We start from the raw sequence: 22,189 nt of genomic DNA, 5'->3' as shown, positions 1-22,189 counted from the left end.
AAAGAAGGAAACTTGGTCCCTGAGAGGTTAAGAATGGGTGTTGCTTAACTGGGGCGCTGTTGGCAGGAAAGGCAGGACAAATCTGCCCCTCCCACTGCTGTGTCTTCACTGCCCCTGGCCCAGGAATGCCAGTGGTGTCCACTGGTCATTTGACCATGGCCGCGGCCCTGGAGGGGGCTTCCCTTATAGCTCAGTCGGTAAAGAGTCTGCCTGAAATACAGGAGACCCGGGTTCGATTCCTGGGTCAGGAAGATCTCCTAGAGAAGGAAATGGCAACCCACTCCAGTATTCTTGCCTGGAGAATCCCATGGCCAGAGGAACGTGGCAGGCTATAGTACATGGGGTCGCAAAGAATCAGACACGATCTAGCAACTAAACCACCATGGCCCGGGAAGGGCTTCCCTGGTAGCTCAGATGGTAAAGAATCTACCTGCAATACAGGAGAGCTGGGTTCGCCTCAATCCCTTGGCCCTGGAGCACTTCCAGAGCTGTCAGTGTGGGGCAGGACCATCCTTTGTTGAGAATTGCCAGGTAACTGGGGGAGGCTTCCTGGCTGGTGTACTGCAGAGTTAGGGGTCAAACCGGCATTCTCTTTTTTGTTTTCAGATATGTGTTCTGTGACTTGGCTTGGTTTCTCTTATTTATCTATTTATTTTGGGTTGTGCTGGGTCTTCGTTGCTGTGCAAGAGCTTTCTCTAGTTGTGGCAAGCAGGGGGTACTCCTCGTCACAGGTCACAGGCTTCTCATTGCCGTGGCTCCTGTTGTTGCAGAGCCCGGGCTCTAGGCGTGTATGCTCAGTAGCTACTCAGTAGCTACCCTGGTCACAAGGGGCCGAGCAGTCAGTGAGGAAGGAAGGGCTAGGGGAGGGGCAGAGGTCATTCTTTCCAAACTGAGGCTCTGCCCTCCCCCCACTTCCCAGGGATGCTGGGGGTCCCTGCCCTCTTGCCCCTGAGCTCCTTGTCCATTTTCCCTATACCTCCATCTCTTGTTTTGATGCTGCCTTCCTGGAAAGGTGGGGTGGGAGCTGCCAGATGTCGGGGTGTACGGCCCAGGGCAGCCGGGGGCAGAGGCGGAGATGGGCTTACGAGGCCTCCTGTTCCAGGAAAGAAAAAGCGTCACCAGCCTCGGAAGGAGCTCGGTGCTGTTGTCACTGAGGATGGAACAGCACGGCTCCACCTGTGACAAATAACCCTGTAGACGGTGGGGCCCCCACCCCCTCCTGAAAATAGATCCCTGCCTGGCATGAATGGGAATGAGGTCCAAAGGACACATCTGCATTGCTGCCCACAGGAAATGCAGACATGTGTGTATGTCTGGAGGGTACCCGCTGCATCCCCAACCTCCATGGCCCCCCAGAGGCACCCTCGGCCGCAGACCAGTTCCCAAACCGCCTCCCACCCCACAACTCAGCAGTACACCCGTGTTGGCAGCTACATGCACACGCAAACACACACACACACACACACAGGTGCACCCCAACCTTTCTCCACCTTTCTCCCAAATTCAGGGGCCCCCAGCCCCAAAGCTAACCAAGCCCTCCATCACCAGGAGGTGTTTGGCTAAAGGAAGAGACCCCTGAATTTCCCCCCATTCCTCTGGGGGAGTCTTCAACCACCCCCACCAGCACCAGGGGCCTGTGGTCCCCATGCTGACCTCAGGTGATGTTTATATTCCTGGGCTGTTTGTTCTGTGAACGGAACATCTGACACCTTTTCAGAGAAATGTTTTTCTCTTCGTTTGGAACATCTGGAACCAGCAAGAACATCTGGGACTGCCGGGAAGAGCTGTTTCTCGGATGGAACCTGAACTCCCCTGTCCCCATTTCCCACAGCTCCGGCCCCAACCTGTGCTCCTCGGGTGGGGGGTGGGGATGCCACTGTACCAGGTGAGGCCCAAGCCCAGGACTGAGGGGCCAGCACCCAGACCTCTGCCTTCTCCACCAGCAACCCTGGCCTGGGTGGTGGGTCCATGTCTCCCGGAACTCAGACCTGCCTGCAGCACAGGCTGCTTGAAAACTAGCGGGTGGTGAAGAGAGTGAGATGTGGGCAGAGGACACAGGATTCAGCATCTTCTTTCCCCTCCTGGGGGGTGAAGGAAGAGACAGAGCAAGGGGCCAAGAGAAAGTAAAGAAGGTGCCATAATACATGAAACTCACAAACTCAGCTGTGGGGCTGCCATGGGCAGCTGTGCAAGTTGTGCACTGCACAAGAGCACCTCCCCCCCCCGAGACCCCAAGGGATGAGGGCTGTGTCTGATCCAGGGGCAGGAGCACATAGTTCAGCTTAGACAAGCTCCTAGACTCTGTGGTTCCATCCGCGGCCCTGCTGACAGATGAGAAAAAACCAGAGAGACTTTCTGTTTCAGAACTTGCAGGCTCCCCCAGACCAGCCTCTTGTCTTCCACTCCAGACCCGTGGAGCTGTGGATAACACTTCTGTGCCCTGAGAGTCCACTGATTGCTGAGTGGTGGGTTTTCAGTAAGCCATCAACACCCAAGTCCACCGTCTTTGGCAGCTCCCAGCAAACTCTCCCACCAAGTGAGCGAGGTGGGGCCTCTCACCAGAGCCGGGACCAAATCTTCTCCCAAGTGGCTGCCGCTCTTGGCCTGTTCTTGCTCAAGAGCCTCTGTGGCTCCCTTCCTACACAAGGTCAAGCCTCCATCAACTGCCAACATGGCCACCTGCACTCTAGCCAAGAGGCTGGGCTCTGGGTCCATAGCTGTCCCCTCAGCACTCCTACCCCGTCCTTCCTGGATGTGTAAGTTAAAGAGTGTAGATTTGTCTGGGGAGGAAGGGCTGTGACCACATCCATCCACAGGACCCATGTAGTTTCAGTTAAGTGCCTGGAACTCTGGACTGAGAGGCCAACGGGCCCCAGGACATGACTTTGGGGGTTGGGATGGGGCCTCAGGGGCCCCTGCCTCCCAGGGGCGTCCGCCGCAGACCCCAGCCGCAGTGCCCGAGCCGGGGTGACCCTTGGGTCTTAGCAGCACAGCTGACAAGAAAGCCTGCCCTCCCCCAGGGTCCCCAGAGAGCTGGTGCCTCCCCTGGGTCCCAATTTGCATGGCAGGAAGGGGCCTGGTGGGGAAGAGGCGGGGAGGAGGCAGACTGCAGCCCAGGCAGTTACACGTTTTCCCCCAGGAGCCTCCGTTGTCACGGGCTTGGGGCTGGAGACAGGGTGAGCATGGCAGGGCCGGCGTTGATTCCCGGGCTCAACAACTGGCTGGTGCTGGGGCTGCTGCTCCTTTCAGGTACTGCGAGGGGCCCAGAGGCGCCCTGGTCTCGCTCTTTCCACTGCTTCTGCCTCCTGCTCTCGCCTCCTCCGCCTTCGTCTCTCACTTTTGCTGCCTCCTGTCTCCCTCTGACAGCCCTGGGGACCGGGTCTGTGGGAATCAGCCAGGCTGAGGGGCTGGTGTTCTCTGGAGTCTGCGGCCCCTAGCCCTTCTCTAGCCCGGAGGGGGTCGGGCTGAGCTGGGGGTGAGGGGCTGGTGGCTCTGACTTTGGAGAAGAGCGAGGCTGGGGAGGAAGAATGGAGAGAGGGTTGTTCACCCCCAGGCGCTGCAGGGCCCTGGGTGGGGGAGGCGGTGGAAAGGCCGCCCCCCACCAGACCTGGGACAGGCCCGCTCCCCACACGGCGCCCTGGTCTGGAAGGCAGTAGAGCCCTCCAGGGGTAACTTCTTCCCTCTCGTCTCATCCAGGAGCCCACTCAAAGGCCGAGGGCAGAAGCGGGGCTGGGAATCAGATCCTCTGGTGACCCCACCCGGCTCTAGTCTCTCCAGGGCAGGGGTCTTGGAGCTAATGTCCTGGGGGGAGGAAGTGGGTCCGGGAACGCAGGGGCGAGGCAGCCAACTCCGAGGGACCAGCCCCGCCCACTTCCTCCCACCCAGCAGGTGAGACGGTGCTGGCGGCCAAAACAGAAGACCTGCTCCGGGATCCCAAAGGTCAGCAACTTCCCCTGAACCTTCTGGGAGCAAGTATGTCTGTGTCCAACGCGGGGGTCATTGTCCACGAGCTGCCCTATGGTTGCCCCGGCGCCCTGGCCCCCTTGGGTTCTCCCCATCCCCAGGCCTCCTGAGGGTCTGTCTCTCTCTGTAAGACCTGGCTCTAAAGTTCCTCCAACCCCCATTCCTCCAGTGTCACCCACGTCAAACATGAGTCCCAAAGGTCAGGGAGGAGGGGATCCCACTGGGGATGCAGGCCTGGGCTGTCTGGCTGGGGAGTTGGGCTTAGCCCCAGCAGGAGCCGGCAACCGTGGGGGCCCCCTAGAGGCTGCAGGGGCTTAGGGGTTCCTAGGGCACCCCTGACTGGGGACCAAGCAGGAGGGAGGCTTCCTGGGGCACATGGGTGGTGGGGAGTGTGGCAAGCTGAGAAAGGCATAGGAATAAAAAGAGGAGCAGGACCACGCAGAAGGGGTGACAAGAGAGACATGGGCAGGAGATTGGCGCGGGAGCCCTGATTGCCAGGCTGAGGATTTGCGGGGTCACCCTGAGGATTGGGGGCTGGTGTGGGCAGGGAGAGGTGAGAGCACCAGGCCGGGTGAGAGGCTGTCCTGGGGGCCCTCTGGCCTCAGAAGGTGAGGCCTGCATCAGGCTGCTGTAATGGGCATGGAAAGGCATTGGAAGTTTCCAGGCCCTTCTAAAGGAAAATCAAATGGGGAGAGTGGGCCATTAGGAAGGGGCGGGGTCCAGCTGTTTGGCCTGCGGCCCCTCACATGGCTCAGTTCCCCTACACCTCTGCCTCATGACTGTCCCACACTCTGAGAAACAAGGGCAAGCCAGGAGACCAAGCCAGGGGCCAGTGCTGCCCGGGACAGGGGCCGTGGTTGGGGGGCGTGGCGGGCCACGGTCGGCCGGCGGTCCAGAATGCAAGGAGCAGGATTTTGACCCCAGCCCTGACACCCACAGGAAACACTTGTTCCCGGATCTGGCAGCACCCACGTTTCGTGGCCAAGAAACGGGGCTCCACAGTGGAGATCAGGTGCTACCTGGAGGATATGGGTGTCGTGAGCTGGTTCCGGAAGCCGAAGCCGGACTCAGAGCCCAAGATATTTCTCCCGGAGGAGGGCCGCATCCTCCAGAACCACAACAACTCCGAGGCCATCCTCACCATCCTAGGCGTCCAGTTTCAGGACAACGGCATCTACTTCTGCAAGCAGGAGTGCACCAAGGGGACTTCGAGGACAGAGCACGGCTGTGGCACTGAGCTCCGGGTCATGGGTGTGTGTGGGGCCTGCCCCCCTACCCCCACCAGCCAGGGCGACCACGGGGCGCTCCTGGAGCCCTGCCAACACCCACCCCACCCCAGCCCTCCACCAGCAGGAGGGAGGGTCACACCGTGTGGGATGGCTGTGACCCCGGGCACCTGGGAGAGCCGTGGAGAAGCAGGTCCTGAGGGGTCCGGGCCCAAAGTGGGGACATGTCGCACCAAGCCTCACCAGGTCCACCCACCTCCCCCCAGGGTTCAGCACCCTGGCCCAGCTGAAACGGCGGAACACACTGAAAGACGGCATCATCATGATCCAGACCTTGCTCATCATCCTCTTCATCATCGTGCCCATCTTCCTGCTGCTGGACAAGGTGACCGTGGGGGCCGGCCAGACACTGGCAGGGTCTCCGTCTCCCCAGCCCCAGAGCCCACCCACTGACTCACCCATTCAAACACTCCCTCATTCATCAGCTGTTCTCGCAGAGTGCCCCTCAACCCTGACCCTTCACCCTTCACCCAAGACCAATCTCCCTGGCCCTCCCCAGCCTGGCCCAGCAGTGGGTGGGGGAAGCTAACACTGCTCTCCATCCCTCCCCTGCCAGGATGACAGCAAGGCCGGGATGGAGGAAGATCACACCTATGAGGTAAGGGGCAAGCTGGACCCCCTATACTCCTGGAAGCTCCGAAGGCCGAGGGGGGGCAGTCAGAGGCACCATCAGTGTGCGACCAGGGGAGTGTCCAAGGCCTGAGCTCCGTTTCATGTCTCCAGGGCCTGGACATTGACCAGACGGCCACTTACGAAGACATAGTAACTCTGCGGACAGGAGAGGTGAAGTGGTCTGTGGGTGAGCACCCAGGCCAGGAGTGAGGGGCCGGCCCTCCCCACGCTCCTGGGCACAGCCCGCTGGGCCTTAGTGACTGCTTCAGTGCTGTCCCCCCCTTTTCCCTGAACCCCCGTCAGCCTCCAAAGCGGGCCCACCAGACCCACCTGCCCCTCCAGCCCTTGGTCCCCATCTCTCACCGAAGGGACTGGCGCAGAAGGGCTGCAGGGCAGTGATTAGGAGCAACGGGGTCCTCGGGGGCTAGACTGGACCCCGCCTTCCGGGGGTGCTGTGTGGGGGATCCGTGGCCCTGTGAAGGCCAGGGAAGGCAGAGACTTGTCTGGAACCTGCAAGCGGACTCAGAGCAGCCCGGCTTCTCTGGAGAGCCGGGCCAGGGTCACAGCCCACCCCAAGCAGCCGCAGACGGGCCGTGAGAGCTTCGTCCCTCTCCCGTTCTCTCCCGCCCTCCCCCACCCCAGGGAGCTGCTGGCCTTGAGCCCATCCCCCCGTGGAATAAACAGTGTTTCTTGAGAAACAGGCTTGTGACGTCTGTGGTTCTGGGGTGGATAAGGGTACCTGTCTGGGCACAAACGTTCGGGCCTGGGGGTGGGGAGGTCGGGCTCAGCTCATGCCCGGCTCTCTCTGAAGGCCCGGTTGGGACCTGTGCTCGTGTCTGCTTTCTTTCCCCGCTCTGACGCTGGTGGGACCCCGAACAGAGAGAAGGTCTGACTGGACTGGTCCTTCTGCTTGGTGGGGATGCCCGTGTCCTGCCTGCTCTTCAGCCGACAAGCAGTGCTTGAGTCCTGCAGGACTTGAGTGTCTCAGCCCTAGAGGAGCTACCCTCCCCTACCCACCCAGTCCTCTTGTCCTTCAAGGTCCTCCACCTACAGGAAGCCTTCCCAGAACACCCCAGCCCCTGCCTGATCCCTGTTTGGACGCTGTCCTCCACAGCTCTGATATAGCTACAACTTTGCGTTGCCCGTCTTGGCCTCGTTCTCCAGTTAAACTAGAAGGTCCCTGAGGGCAGGGCTTTCCCTGCCTCTATTATACACCTCCTGTCCTCCACCAAGCCTGGAGATAGGTACTATATTTTTTCTTACGAACTTTGACTTTAACTTTTCACAGTCAAAAATTGTTCTTTGTCATCCAATAAATGTATAGGTATGGATCTGATTTTGGTCAAATATTAAACTATGAGATGCTGCAGATATAAACTATGAGATGCTGGAGATATATATATATATATATATATATATATATATATATATTTTTTTTTTTTTTTTTTTACCCAGAGCTATGCAAGAGAGATTCCTAAATCAAGAGGCCTTGTGGTGAGGAAACCTGGGGATTCTTAGTCAGATAATCCCTTCAGAGTTTCTGGCATAAAATCAGAGGCAAAATGATCCCCAGCCCGCCTGCTGCGGGAGCGACTGGGAGCAGCTCAGGGCTAGGAGCTGAAGTGCAGTGAATCTCTGTGTGCAGAGCCAGGCTGAGCTCCACTTCCTGTTGACCTTGGGGGGACCATGCTCTGGATTTGCCACTTACGTTCTGGATTCAGGTGGGAGAAATCCCTGCCCTCAGGGAGCTGCCAGTTTAATTGGAGAATCAAGGTCAGCACAGGGAGGGATGAGTCAAAGCAGCTCCACCTGGAACTGCAGGTGAGGCAGGCAGGAGGCCAAGGACCCCACGCCTGGGGTAAAGGTCCATCTCTGCTTTGATCAGCGGTGACCACGCTGAGCCAGGCTGGGGCTGGGCCTGGCCAGGCCTCCTACCTCCCTGGTCTCTGGGCTGCCAGAGGAAACGCACTTGTTTTGGCATCTGCCTCCACTGAACTGGAGCTCTTCCTCTCCTGCTGCTTTGCATAGTGGGGCTAATTCTGTCCTCGACCTCCACCAGGGACCCTGGGCAACCGGCTGGGGGTGGGATGGAGTCTTCACTTCTCCCCCCAGGCAGGGTCTCCCCCTGCTCGGGGCTGCCCTCAGTCTAGGGAGGATTGGCGTTTTTTGAAAGACAATTAAATATCTTTGAATAACTGTTTTCCTAATACTTTGAGGTACTGTTGACAGAGAGTCATCTGAGCAGGGAGGCCTGCCTTGACCATCAGACACCCTGAAAGGGCACTGATTTCATGGTTTCGATCTAGAAGCCCTCGATGGCCTGTTCTGTTTTAGAGGCTTTTACACTGCGGGTGTCTGCATGTCTGTTGTGTGGGGCCCTGGCCCCCAGAACTGATAGGCAGTGGTAACAAAGCTGAGTGATGCTGGTGGAAGTGATAATTATCTCAGATCTCAGTTGCTTTTTCTACAAAATGGGAATCATAAAACTTCTCCAAAGGAAAGAAGTTGAACCAGATGCTGGTTTTTAGAAAATTATCCTACAGTAAAGTTTTCTTGACATAAATTTTAGCACATGTACAAATTTGAATAACCACCACCACATCCAAAATACAAAACATGAATCAGATTCTCTCAGTGGGTCCCCCAGATTTTTATATATGAAGCATCTCTTCACTGCCAATAAGATTTTATGGAGCACTTCCGTATTCATTTATATGATATTTCCCCAGCATAACCCTGGAAGGGGACAGCTTCATCCCCACTTTACAAAAGAGGAAATCAAGGCCCAGGGAGATGATTACCATAATTGGCCACAAGTCACACACAGACCTTCAGACTCCAAGTGTGGCATTCTTTCCACTATATCACAGCTGCCTCCCCTGAAGGACTTGGCAGCTCAGAGGCCTTCGGCCAGAGGAGGAGGGCCATCAGGAGAGAACCCTGGGACAGCTTTGTCCTGGGAACCATCTCCAAATGTGTCCCCTTGTTCCTGAGTCCCGAAGGCCCCGCTCCTTCCTAAGAGGCCCGGATGTCGGGTCACTCCTCAGCCTTCCTCCTCCCAAAATGTAGCCCGAGGCCCCCTTGTTGGGCACATGCCCCACTGCCCACTGGGGGAATCCAGCCCAGTCCCTCGGGGGCCTGGTGGAAGCACAAGCTGGTTCCTCCTCCGTTTTAGCTTGACTTCCGGCCCCCTGTCTGCAGGTGCTGCTAGGTCAGGGGCGCTCAGGCCAGAGGGTTTGGGTGTTTTTCCAGCAGAATCAGAGATGAGAGAAAAACAAAACTCGGAAAGCTGAGGCTGTCTGGGTGTCTGTGGACCACCCCCAGCAGGGCTACAGCCTGGCTGGGTTTTCTGTGAAAGGCCTCAGAAGCCATTCAGCCCCGGGGGAGTGGGGGCTCGGGGCTCGGGGCTCGGGGCTCGGGGCTCGGGGTCCTGCGCTGCTGTGCCCTGCTCTCTGCAGGCAACCTCAGCAGCTAGATTCAGAGTCCACACACTGTGAAGTTTCTGGATTTGTCTCTGCTCTCCACGCTGCTGCACCGGGTCACAGCATCCTCGGGAACCGCTATTGACTCAGATACAAACAAAAACCAAAACCAACCCAGCTCGTCTGTCGGGGAGACCTTGGCGGCCCTCTCCCAGCCCAGAGCCTTTACTTGTAACTTAGGTGACCCCACAGAGAACACAAAACAGCAAGCCTGAAACCCTGAATTCAGAGTGTAGTTTGTTAAAACACATTTATACAGATCCTAATGCACTTTTCAAACAATAATAATAAAAGACATTGTTCTGTTCAGCCCTAAGATCACTTTCTCACGTGGCAGGAGTGGGCGGCCAGACGCCTCGTGAGGTCCCGTTTGGGGCTCAGGTTCTGTAAGCTGTGGGCCTACTGAACATCTGTGTGCTTGCCCTCAGCATATGCATGCCACCCCGTCCCCTTTTTACATTTGAATTTGTTCAGGTGTGTATTGCTGTGTGTTGCAAGATCCCACGTTATCATTTTTTCCACACTTGTTATGCGAAGTTCATTCTACAGACACAGCATGACCTGCCTGGCCATTCCTGGCCGGGGGGTTATTTGAGTTTCTTTCCTTGACACTGTCCTCCCATCCATTCAATCCACTCGGCGGATGCTTGTTGAGTTTCCTGGCGTCTGGGAATGTGGTTCCAGCTGCCAAGTCCCTCCCTTCTCCCCAGAGCTATACTCTCACCCCTTAGCTCTTTCTTTCATGGTAGTCTTCACAGTGCGGAATTTCTGGATACATGTTACTGTTAGGTATTTATTTGTTTGCTATTGTCTCTCTCTCCCATAGACTGTAAACTCCAGCAGAGAAAAGGTGGTGTCCTTTGTTTATCTAGGTCTGCCCATCTGCCCAGTACATGGATGCCTGGCACATGGAAGGTGCGGCAACTTCTTACTGAATTGGTTAATGTACGAATAAGAGAATGAGTGAATGAATGGAGGGATGAAAGGCATGAACCCAGCCTCAAAGAGCTTACCTTCCCCTACGGGGGTAAGATGTTCACAAACAACCACAGAATAAGGTGAAGGAGGCAGAGGTTATTTCCAGTTGACAGCACCAATCAGGAAAGCACCTCAGACTTCCCACAGCTGCTGGACACACCCCGGTACTTACTACTTCGTTCTCAATGGGCTTGTCCCCCTGGGGAGTCATCCCCGAGGTGAAATTACCCACTAGGTCCAGTGATGTAGGTTGTTTTGCACTTCTAGATTGTTCGGAGATCCTCACCCCCTGTAAACAACACCCCCATCGACTCACAGGGGTGCCTGCCCTCATCCTCCCCACCCCCACTCCAGAGCCCTCCTGGGCCCTTCCTCCATGCTTGAATCCTCTGGCAAACCCAAGGGTCCGATGAGATAAAGGAAGTGAAAATGTGATGTACACTGAAACGTGCAACACAAGTGTGAAGGATGATGTGACTTGGTTCATTAAATCGGGCTGCATCAGGTGGCTTTCTCTCTGCTGCTTGTCTTGGTACCTGTACCTGTGGACCTCATTCTGGGCTGAAGCTCCTTGAACATCTTCTTTTTCTTTTTGGCCATGCCACACAGCATGTGGGATCTTCCTTGGCCAGGGATCAAACCCATGTCCCCTGCACTGGAAACAGGGAGTTTTAACCCCTGGGGTCACAAAAAGTCGGACATGACTGAACGACTGAATTGAACTGAACTGAACTGAACTGAACCACTGGATTGCCAGGGAAGTCCTATTGAACATTTTCTGAGTGGGGACTTGATCCCGCCCTGCCAGCTTTGCACTAAGGATAGTTCTGTCCATGCCCAGCAGCGCTACCATCTTTCCTAGGTGAGGCTTCTAAGCAGCTTGGCACCATGAAAGACTGGGACCTTGGGCTGCTATCACTCCAGGAAAACTACTTATCTCTGAGCCTGAGTATCCTTGTATGAAGGATATATCCTCATACAATCCTCCCCACATCACTCAGTACAGCGCCTGGCACATGGAAAGTGCTCAGAAATGCTGGCCTTACGCATGTCCCCTGGAGAAGCCTTTGAGAATCCCCACATAACATTCTTAAAGACGTTGACCCAATGAGCTGTGATCCACTCAGCCATCAGACTTGTGCTGGAGTCGAAGAAGTGTATATCCTGGGGGCAATCCCAGCCTCTGGATTCAAGGAAGGCAGAAGAGAGCTAGAGATGGGAAGCATGGACCTCAAGTGACAGAGAGAAATGGGGAGAGCTACCTCCAGTCCCTTTGTGGCTCTCTCGAAGACCAGGGCAAGTATGACTCTAAATAATGAGATGGCCCCAAGCCAAGTGGACTTGAACCTTGGAGGGGTTCTTGAAACCTGGAAGGGGCCACTTTCAGATCAAGAGTGGGCTTTCCTGGCGGTTCAGACAGAAAGAATCTGCCTGCAGTGCAGGGGACCTGGGTTTGATCCCTGGGTTGGGAAGATCCCCTGGAGGAGGAAATGGCAACCCATTCTAGTATTCTTGCCTGGAGAATTCCACAGACAGAGGAGCCGGGTGGGCTACAGTCCAGGGGGTTTTGAAGAGTCAGACATGACTGAGCGACTAACACTCAGATCAAGAGTAAATCTGTGAGTAACCATGATGGGTACAGAGAACCCCAGAGACAATCGAATCTGACAATATGAAGGGCTGCCAAACACGCTGAAATTCATGGATTCCAAGATAATGGTGGAATTCATCTCTAACCCTATGGGCCTGGCCCTGGAGATGCTGATCACAGCCTCTGCCCACCGGCCACCATGCAGAGGCCATTGCCTGGCAGTCTCTGAAACTGGAGAAGCTGTGGGTCTGGCCCCAAGAAAGGATGAGTGACTCCCTAGCATGGGCAGGAAAATCCCAAGTCTAATTCAAAGTTTATCTTCTACTAGCAATGACTTATGTGTGTGTCTTCATTATGAAAAATCCTGAAAAAGACCTTATAGAGAAGAGGATCACCAGTATCCACCCCCACACCTTCCAGTTCTGAGAAAGGTGTATCCCAGGGGCCCCCAGGATCCTGTGGGCCAACCAGAAGCGGGTTGGTGAGAGGAGATGCTCCCCTGCTCTGACTGGTCCCACCTGTTCTTGGCAGTCCCCTGCCTGGAGTCACCTCTCCTCACCGTGCCCACCTTGTGTGGCTCTCGAGCAATCCCCAACTCAGGCTCCTGTACCCTCACTCCTAGGGAAGGCCTGAGGCTTCTCCTGTGGTCCACAGCTCACGTACTAGTCCCCCCAGTATTCGCCAGAAGCCTGTCATGGGAGCTTCCACCTCAGTGCTGCTTCCCCCAGGTGGCCTGGAAGGAAGAAGTGGCAGAAGAGGTAGAATGCTGTGTGGGGCTCAGAGACCCTCCCCTACTTTCCACCTGACTCCTCCCCTTTGGTGGCACTGGAAGTAGAGGAAAGGCGGCACAGAGGTAAAGAACCCACCTGCCAATGCAGGAGATGTGGGTTCGCTCCTTGGGTCAGGAAGATCCCCTGGAATGGAAATGGCAACCCACTCCAGTATTCTTGCCTGGGAAACCCCATGGACAGAGGAGCCTGGTGGGCTACAGTCCATAGGGTTGCAAAGAGTCAGACACGACTAAGCTCCTGAGCACACACTTTTCCTGTGGCCCTACCTTCATCAGAGCCAGTTTCTTTCTTTCTTTAAATAAATTTCTTTTATTTATTTGGCTACACGGGGTCTTAATGGCAGCTTGCAGAATCTTTAGTTGCCGCATGCGGGACTGAGTTTCCCAACCAAGGATTGAACCCAGGACGCTTGCATTGGAAGCATGGAGTCTTAGCCACTGGACCACCAGGGAAGTCCCAGAGACTGTTTCTTTCATGACACTCCCCTCCGGTCCTCCTACAGCTGAGCCTGGGACAGTTCCCACAGGTCCCAGTGCCCTTGGTAGCAGATAAAGAATCAGGGGCATGGTTGGGTGACAGTTCACGAATGACAGGAAAAAAAAGAGAGCTCTATCTTCTGATCTTAAAAGGGGAAGGTCACAAGGTGCAAGCCCTCAAGTTCTGGACCACAAGGGTATAACTTTTCAACACTGGTTGGCAACACCATCACTAACCACCTCTAAAAAGGTTTGTTTCTTTCTTGCTTTCCCACAGGGTCAAGTGCTAAATGTATTTAGACTCAAGGGGTGGAAGGTTTAAATGCAGGGGAATATGTTCTTTCCTGCTCTTATCCTTGGGGACAATTCAATGCTGGTGACTTCTGGATGCTGAAATAGCCCCAACTCTAGGCACCTAGAGGTGGGAAGTTTGTAGTTCTAGCCTTCCTAACTCAGGCCTTGCCTTGCTGTGTGGTCTCTGCCACACATCCCGTGTCTCTGGGCTGGTCTCACCTGGAAAATGACAAGCTCTGAAGGGAGGACAAAATGAGGCAGAGACTCTTGTGACTAGAGGCAGGATCCTTGTGATCAGGAAGCTAAAAACGCAGAGTGGCGCCCACTCAGTCTGCTTTGAAGAAAGGACCTGGAGTGCTGCAATGAGAAGAGTAGGCATTTGGAGATTTGCTGTCTTGGCTGAAGTAGCTCTTGTAAGTATGCCTCTTTGAGCCTCAGTCTCCCCTTCTGTAAAATGGGGGTGATAACCATACCTCCTTCACAAGATGATCCTGAAGGTCTAATATGGGCTGCATGGGCATGCTTTTCACAGCCTCATAAGCTCTGTACAGATACTAAAAGGAGGAGAAGAAAGACTGGGAGGAGACTACAATGACTAGAGAGAGCAATTTTTCAGGATGCTATGCTTCAGTGCTGGGGGTGGGACTCAAGCCTTCAAGGGCTCTTCCAGCTGAGATTCTCTGATGGTAACAGGGCTACGGGAGCAAGCACTTGTGGTCAGTGTCTGTTCCTGGGATTTCTGCTGCACATCCGAGGAGTAGGGGCTATGCCTCAAGCTTCCGTCCTTTGCCCCCACCCACCTACCAGAGCGGGGACGTTCAGGAAGAGGGATGTGTGGGACTGAAGCCCTCTAACGGTCACGGGTTAGCACTGCATCCACCTCAGTCTGGATCAGGTGGCAGGAGGAAGGTGATGGAGCGAAGGAGGAACTTGTGCCCAGAAACCTCAGAATCTATTGCTATCCTTGGCTCCCTTTCCCCAAACACACATTCTCTCTGGTGGATGGAGAGGAGCATTGCAGGGAGGAGAAGTGGGTAGAGAGTGAGGACGCATCCACATAGCTCTCAAGATACTTCCATGCTGAGATAACACTTCCTTCAGGGGACCAGCTCGGGCCTCCCTCACCTGGGGAACAACCCCACAATGACACCCTGCCAGAGTTGTGCCTGGGCTCAGGATACTCCCTTCTGCTTGTTGCTTAGTAGCTCAGTCATGGGTCCGACTCTTTTGAGGCCACATAGACTATAGCTCCTATGATGAAAAGGACATCTTTTTCGGGTGTTAGTTCTAGAAGGGCTTGTAGGTCTTCACAGAACCGTACAATTTCAGCTTCTTCAGCATTCCTGGTTGGGGCATAGACTTGGATTACTGTGATATTGAATGGGTTGCCTTGGAAATGAACAGAGATCATTCTGTCATTTTCGAGATTGCGTCCAAGTACTGCATTTCCGACTCTTATTGACTATGGGGGCTACTCCATTTCTTCTAAGGGATTCTTGCTCACAGTTCAGTTCAGTTGCTCAGTCGTGTCTGACTCTTTGCGACCCCATGAATCGCAGCACGCCAGGCCTCCCTGTCCATCACCAACTCCCGCAGTCCACTCAGACTCATGTCCATCGAGTCAGTGATGCCATCCAGCCATCTCATCCTCGGTCGTCCCCTTCTCCTCCTGCCCCCAATCCCTCCCAGCATCAGAGTCTTTTCCAATGAGTCAACTCTTCACATGAGGTGGCCAAAGTACTGGAATTTCAGCTTTAGCATCATTCCTTCCAAAGAAATCCCAGGGCTGATCTCCTTCAGAATGGATTGGTTGGATCTCCTTGGAGTCCTAGGGACTCTCAAGAGTCTTCTCCAACACCACAGTTCAAACGCATCAATTCTTCGGCGTTCAGCCTTCTTCATAGTCCAGCTCTCACATCCATACATGACCACAGTAGTAGACATAATTGTCATCTGAATTAAATTCACCCATTCCAGTCCATTTTTCTCTGATATCTATGTTGATGTCGATGTTCACTGTTGCCATCTCCTGTTTGACCACTTCCAATTTACCTTGATTCATGGACCTAACATTCCAGGTTCCTATGCAATATTGTTCTTTACAGTGTCAAACTTTACTTCCATCACCAATCATATCTATAACTGGGTACCATTTTCACTTTGGCTACATCTCTTCCTGCTTTCTGGACTTATTTCTCCACTGATCTCCAGTAGCATATTGGGCACCTACCGACCTGGGGAGTTCATTGTTCAGTGTCATATCTTTTTGAATTTTCATACTGTTCATGGGGTTCTCAAGGCAAGAATACAGAAGTGGTTTACCATTGCCTTCTCCAGTGGACCACGTTTTGCCAGAACTCTCCACCATGACTCATCGGTCTTGGGTGGCCCTACACAGCACGGGTCATAGTTTCACTGAGTTAGACAAGGCTGTGTTTCATGAGTTAGACAAGGCTGTTGCCTGGAATAACAGGTAAATTTGGCCTTGGAATACAAAATGAAGCAGGGCAAAGGCTAACAGAGTTTTGCCAAGAGAATGCACTGGTCATAGCAAACACCCTCTTCCAACAACACAAGAGAAGACTCTACACATGGCCATCACCAGATGGTCAATACTGAAATCAGATTGATTATATTCTTTGCAGCCAAAGACGGAGAAGCTCTATACAGTCAGCAAAAACAAGACCGGAAGTTGACTGTGGCTCCGATCATGAACTCCTTATTGCCAAATGCAGACTTCAGTTGAAGAAAGTAGGGAAAACCACTAGACCATTCAGGTATGACCTAAATCAAATCCCTTATGATTGTACTGTAAAAGTGAGAAATAGATTCAAGGGATTAGATCTGATAGACAGAGTGCCTGAAGAACTATGGATGGAGGTTCATGACATTGTACGGGAGGCAGAGATCAAGACCATACCCAAGAAAAAGAAATGTAAAAAGGCAAAATGGTTGTCTGAGGAGGCCTTAACTGAGAAAAGAAGAGAAGCTAAAGGCAAAGGAGAAAAGGAAAGATACCTATTTGAATACAGAGTTCCAAAGAATAGCAAGGAGAGATAAGAAAACTTTCCTCAGCGATCAATGCAAAGAAATAGAGGGAAACAATAGAATAGGAAAGATTAGAGGTCTCTTCAACAAAATTAGAGATACGAAGGGAACATTTCATGCAAAGACGGCCACAATAAAGGATAGAAATGGTATGGACCTAATAGAAGCAGACGATAATAAGAAGAGGTGGCAAGAATACACAGAAGAACTATACAAAAAAAACCTTCATGACCCAGATAACCATGATGGTGTGATCACTCACCTAGAGTAAGACATCCTGGAATGTGAAGTCAAGGGGGCCTTAGAAGGCATCACTATGAACAAAGCTGGTGGAGGTGATGGAATTCCAGCTGAGCTGTTTCAAATCCTGAAAGATGATGCTTTAAAGTGCTGCACTCAATATGCCAGCATATTTGGAAAACTCAGCAGGGGCCACAGGACTGGAAAAGGTCAGTTTTCATTCCAGTCCCAAAGAAAGACAATCCCAAAGAATGTTCAAACTACTGCACAATTGCACTCATCTCTCATGCTTGCAAAGTAATGCTCAAAATTCTCCAAGCCAGGCTTCAACAGTACGTGAACCATGAACTTCCAGATGTTCAAGGTGAATTTAGAAAAGGCAGAGGAACCACAGATCAGATGGCCAACATCTGTTGGATCATAGAAAAAGCAAGAGAGTTCCAGAAAAACATCTACTTCTCTTTATTGACTATACCAAAGCATTTGACTGTCGAAAAGCCTTTGACAAATTGTTGAAAATTATTAAAGAGATGGAAATACCAGACTACCTTACCTGACTACTGAGAAATCTGTATGCAGGTCAAGAAGCAACAATTAGAACCAGACATGGAACAACCGACTGGTTCCAAACTGGGAAAGTAGTATATCAAGGCTGTATATTGTCACCCTGCTTATTTAACTTATATGCAGAGTACATCATGTGAAATGACAGGCTGGATGAAGCACAAGCTGGAATCAAGATTGCTGGGAGGAATATCAATAACCTCAGATATGCAGATGACACCACCCTTATGGCAGAAAGTGAAGAACTAAAGAGCCTCTTGATGAAAGTGAAAGAGAAGAGTGATAAAGTTGGCTTAAAACTCAACATTCAAAAAACAAAGATCATGGCATCCGGTCCCATCACTTCATGGCAAATAGAGGAGGAAGCAATGGAAACAGTGAGAGACTTTATTTTGAGGGCTCCAAAATTACTGCTGATGGTGACTGAAGCCATGAAATTAAAAGATGCTTTCTCCTTGGAAGAAAAGCTATGACCAACCTAGACAGCATACTAAAAAGTAGAAACATTACTTTGCCAACAAAGGTCCATCTAAGTCAAAGCTATGGTTTTTCCAGTAGTCATGTATGGATGTGAGAGTTGAACTATAAAGAAAGCTGAGCGCTGAAGTTAAAAAGAGACACTTTTGAACTGTGGTGTTGGAGAAGACTCTTGAGAGTCCCTTGGACTGCAAGGAGATCCAACCAATCCATCCTTAAGGAAATCAGTCCTGAATATTCATTGGAAGGACTGATGTTGAAGCTGAAACTCCAATACTTTGGCCACCTCATGCGAAGAGTTGACTCATTGGAAAAGACTCTGATGCTGGGAAAGAGTGAAGGCAGCAGAAGGGGATGACAAAGGGTAAGATGGTTGGATGGCATCACTGACTCAATGGACATGAGTTTGAGCAAGTTCTAGGAGCTGGTGATGGACAGGGAGGCCTGGCGTGCTACATTCCTGGGGTCGCAAGGAGTCGGACATGACTGGGCAACTGAACTGAACTGAACTGAGACTGTTGCCCGCCAGGCTCTCCTGTCCTTGGGATTTTCTAGGCAAGAATACTGGGGTGGGTTGCCATTCTCTTCTCCAGGGGATTTTCTGACCCAGGGATTGAACCTGAGTCTCCTGCATTTGCAGCTGGATTCTTTATGGCTGAGCCACCTGGGAAGCCCATTCGTTTCTGCTACCTCCTCCTTAAAAAGAAAACCTATGGGGTGGGCTCTCAAGCTGAGACCCTGTGTGCACAGCCCTCAGGCTGGTGGCAGTGGAGAGGGGATGATGACGAGCCTGGGGGACATGACCCCAGAGAAGGAACGGGAACAGGATGAGTGAGAGGAGGTTCTAAATTATCCATTAGCACAGGCTGCCAGTGGTCCTTGCATAAATGTATAGAGCACACAGGGTGGGGGGAAAGGGAGAGAGAAGAAGCCAGGGTATAAAAAGGGCCCAGCAGGGACCAATTCCAGGATCCCAGGACCCAGTTCACCAGACGACTCAGGGTCCTGCTGACAGCTCACCAGCTATGATGGCTGCAGGTAAGCTCACGAAAATCCCCTCCATTAGCGTGTCCTAAGGGGGTGATGCGGGGGGCCCTGCCGATGGATGTGTCCACAGCTTTGGGTTTTAGGGCTTCTGAATGTGAACATAGGTATCTACACCCAGACATTTGGCCAAGTTTGAAATGTTCTCAGTCCCTGGAGGGAAGGGCAGGTGGGGGCTGGCAGGAGATCAGGCGTCTAGCTCTCTGGGCCCCTCCGTCGCGGCCCTCCTGGTCTCTCCCTAGGCCCCCGGACCTCCCTGCTCCTGGCTTTCACCCTGCTCTGCCTGCCCTGGACTCAGGTGGTGGGCGCCTTCCCAGCCATGTCCTTGTCCGGCCTGTTTGCCAACGCTGTGCTCCGGGCTCAGCACCTGCATCAACTGGCTGCTGACACCTTCAAAGAGTTTGTAAGCTCCCCAGAGATGTGTCCTAGAGGTGGGGAGGCAGGAAGGGGTGAATCCGCACCCCCTCCACACAATGGGAGGGAACTGAGGACCTCAGTGGTATTTTATCCAAGTAAGGATGTGGTCAGGGGAGCAGAAATGGGGGTGTGTGGGGTGGGGAGGGTTCCAAATAAGGCAGTGAGGGGAACCACGCACCAGCTTAGACCTGGGTGGGTGTGTTCTCCCCCCAGGAACGCACCTACATCCCGGAGGGACAGAGATACTCCATCCAGAACACCCAGGTTGCCTTCTGCTTCTCCGAAACCATCCCAGCCCCCACGGGCAAGAACGAGGCCCAGCAGAAATCAGTGAGTGGCCACCTAGGACCGAGGAGCAGGGGACCTCCTTCATCCTAAGTAGGCTGCCCCAGCTCTCTGCACCGGGCCTGGGGTGGCCTTCTCCCCAAGGTGGCAGAGGGTGTTGGATGGCAGTGGAGGATGATGGTTGGTGGTGGTGGCAGGAGGTCCTCGGGCAGAGGTCGACCTTGCAGGGCTGCCCAGAGCCCGCGGCACCCACCAACCACCCATCTGCCAGCAGGACTTGGAGCTGCTTCGCATCTCACTGCTCCTTATCCAGTCGTGGCTTGGGCCCCTGCAGTTCCTCAGCAGAGTCTTCACCAACAGCCTGGTGTTTGGCACCTCGGACCGTGTCTATGAGAAGCTGAAGGACCTGGAGGAAGGCATCCTGGCCCTGATGCGGGTGAGGATGGCGTTGTTGGGTCCCTTCCATGCTGGGGGCCATGCCCACCCTCTCCTGGCTTAGCCAGGAGAACACACGTGGGCTGGGGGAGAGAGATCCCTGCTCTCTCTCTCTTTCTAGCAGCCCAGCCTTGACCCAGGAGAAACCTCTTCCCCTTTTGAAACCTCCTTCCTCGCCCTTCTCCAAACCTATAGGGGAGGGTGGAAAATGGAGCGGGCAGGAGGGAGCCGCTCCTGAGGGCCCTTCGGCCTCTCTGTCTCTCCCTCCCTTGGCAGGAGCTGGAAGATGTTACCCCCCGGGCTGGGCAGATCCTCAAGCAGACCTATGACAAATTTGACACAAACATGCGCAGTGACGACGCGCTGCTCAAGAACTACGGTCTGCTCTCCTGCTTCCGGAAGGACCTGCACAAGACGGAGACGTACCTGAGGGTCATGAAGTGTCGCCGCTTCGGGGAGGCCAGCTGCGCCTTCTAGTTGCCAGCCATCTGTTGTTACCCCTCCCCCGTGCCTTCCTAGACCCTGGAAGGTGCCACTCCAGTGCCCACTGTCCTTTCCTAATAAAGCGAGGAAATTGCATCACATTGTCTGAGTAGGTGTCATTCTATTCTAGGGGGTGGGGTCGGGCAGGACAGTGAGGGGGAGGATTGGGAAGACAATAGCAGGGATGCTGTGGGCTCTATGGGTACCCAGGTGCTGAATAATTGACCCGGTTCCTCCTGGGCCAGAAAGAAGCAGGCACATCCCCTTCTCTGTGACACACCCGGTCCTCGCCCCTGGTCCTTAGTTCCAGCCCCACTCATAGGACACTCATAGCTCAGGAGGGCTCCGCCTTCAATCCCACCCGCTAAAGTATTTGGAGCCGTTTCTCCTTCCCTCATCAGCCCACCAAACCAAACCTAGCCTCCAAGAGTGGGAAGAAATTAAAGCAAGACAGGCTGTTAAGTACAGAGGGAGAGAAAATGCCTCCAACATGTGAGGAGGTAATGAGAGAAATCGTAGAATTAGTTTTGTGCAGAAATTTTAAGGTGACTACACACTTGGCCCAACTACCCTTGGGAAATGTGTGTGTGTTAGTCACTCAGGTGTGTCCAGCTCTTTGTGACCCCACGGACTGTGGCCTGCCAGGCTCCTCTGTCCATGGGATTCTCCAGGCAAGAATACTGGAGGGGGTTGCCATTCCCCAGGGGATCTTCCCAACCCAAGGATCAAACCCGAGTTTCCTGCATTGCAGGCAGATTCTTTACTCTCTGAGCCATCAGGGAAGCCCTGTGGGAAATGGAAACCATGCAAAAATGGCTTTGGGACCAATAGGACCAGAATGTTTGGGATCTGAACTGGGTCAAGAGATGTGGAAGAGAGATTCTAAATGCATGTGTTCATGCTAAGTTGCTTCAGTCGTGTCCGACTATTTGCAACCCCATGGACTGCAGCCCGCCAGGCTCCTCTGTCCATGGGATTCTCCATTCAAGAATACTGGAGTGAGTTTCCATTTCCTCTTCCAGGGGATCTTCCAAACCCAGGGATTGAACCAGCGTCTCTTATATCTCCTGCACTGACAGGCTGGTTCTTTACCACTAGCGCCACCTGGGACCCAGTTCTAAGTGAGGGGTTGCAAACTCAGCGCCAACAGGTGCCAGGCAGCTTATATACATAAGTGGCAAGGGCTGCATGTGAAGGGAGAAATAGCAACCAGGCAGGTTATATACATAAGTGGCAAGGGCTGCATGTGAAGGGAGAAATAGCAACCAGCCCTTAGCCTGCTTGTGAAGGACATAGCACAGAGGGGTAGGAACCGGGGCAGCCTAAAGTCTCACGCCCCAGCTAAGGATGCAGCCCACCCAGCCTTGTTACATTGCCTTATCCTGCATTCAGGACTGCAGGAGGACTTTCCTGGTGGTCCAGTGGCTGAGAATCCACATACCAATGCAGGGGACACGGGTTCAATCCCTGATCTGGGAAGATTCCACATGCCTCAGGGCAACTAAGCCTGTATATCACAACTACCGAAGCCCTCACACCTACAGCCTGTGCTGTGCTACAAGAGAAGCCACTCAGTGAGAAGTCTGCTCACCACAACTAGAAAGTAAAGTAGCCCATGCTCGCTGCAACTAGAGAAAGCCCTCTTGCAGCAACCAACACCCAGCACAGCCAAAACTAGTTAAAAGACCTCAGGGGACTTCCCTGGTGGTTCAGCATATAAGGC

General features: G+C 53.4%; 2 protein-coding genes across 5 annotated transcripts; both read left to right on the top strand.

The window, feature by feature from the left end:
* Positions 1–3,182: 3,182 nt before the first annotated feature.
* CD79B (CD79b molecule) lies at positions 3,183–6,071 on the top strand. Of its 4 annotated transcripts, none has more exons than XM_068978987.1 (6): positions 3,183–3,249; positions 3,889–3,939; positions 4,903–5,214; positions 5,456–5,574; positions 5,806–5,847; positions 5,973–6,071. In XM_068978987.1, exons 1-6 carry the CDS (start codon positions 3,183–3,185, stop codon positions 6,069–6,071), a joined length of 690 nt encoding a protein of 229 aa, XP_068835088.1. The 4 variants fall into 4 exon arrangements, with proteins under 4 accessions (XP_068835088.1, XP_068835086.1, XP_068835090.1 ...); XM_068978985.1 differs by having other exon boundaries at positions 3,886–3,939; XM_068978989.1 differs by lacking the exon at positions 4,903–5,214.
* Positions 6,072–18,827: 12,756 nt separating this feature from the next.
* On the top strand, positions 18,828–20,460 carry GH1 (growth hormone 1). Its single transcript, XM_068976183.1, has 5 exons — positions 18,828–18,840; positions 19,089–19,249; positions 19,477–19,593; positions 19,823–19,984; positions 20,260–20,460. Exons 1-5 carry the CDS (start codon positions 18,828–18,830, stop codon positions 20,458–20,460), a joined length of 654 nt encoding a protein of 217 aa, XP_068832284.1.
* Positions 20,461–22,189: the final 1,729 nt, after the last annotated feature.

This window comes from Capricornis sumatraensis, chromosome 8 (genome assembly GCF_032405125.1).
Source record: "Capricornis sumatraensis isolate serow.1 chromosome 8, serow.2, whole genome shotgun sequence".
Lineage (NCBI taxonomy): Eukaryota > Metazoa > Chordata > Mammalia > Artiodactyla > Bovidae > Capricornis > Capricornis sumatraensis.
This window is presented reverse-complemented; position numbering and strand designations above follow the sequence as displayed.

What these genes read in the sequence shown, in the direction of transcription:
- CD79B (XM_068978985.1), top strand. Translation starts at nt 3,183, where the DNA reads ATGGCAGGGCCGGCGTTGATTCCCGGGCTCAACAACTGGCTGGTGCTG. An exon ending in TCTTCCTGCTGCTGGACAAG is followed by an intron (nt 5,575 to 5,805) that starts GTGACCGTGGGG and finishes CTCCCCTGCCAG; the next exon opens with GATGACAGCAAGGCCGGGAT. An exon ending in AGGAAGATCACACCTATGAG is followed by an intron (nt 5,848 to 5,972) that starts GTAAGGGGCAAG and finishes TCATGTCTCCAG; the next exon opens with GGCCTGGACATTGACCAGAC.
- GH1 (XM_068976183.1), top strand. An exon ending in CTGACACCTTCAAAGAGTTT is followed by an intron (nt 19,250 to 19,476) that starts GTAAGCTCCCCA and finishes TTCTCCCCCCAG; the next exon opens with GAACGCACCTACATCCCGGA. An exon ending in GCATCCTGGCCCTGATGCGG is followed by an intron (nt 19,985 to 20,259) that starts GTGAGGATGGCG and finishes CTCCCTTGGCAG; the next exon opens with GAGCTGGAAGATGTTACCCC.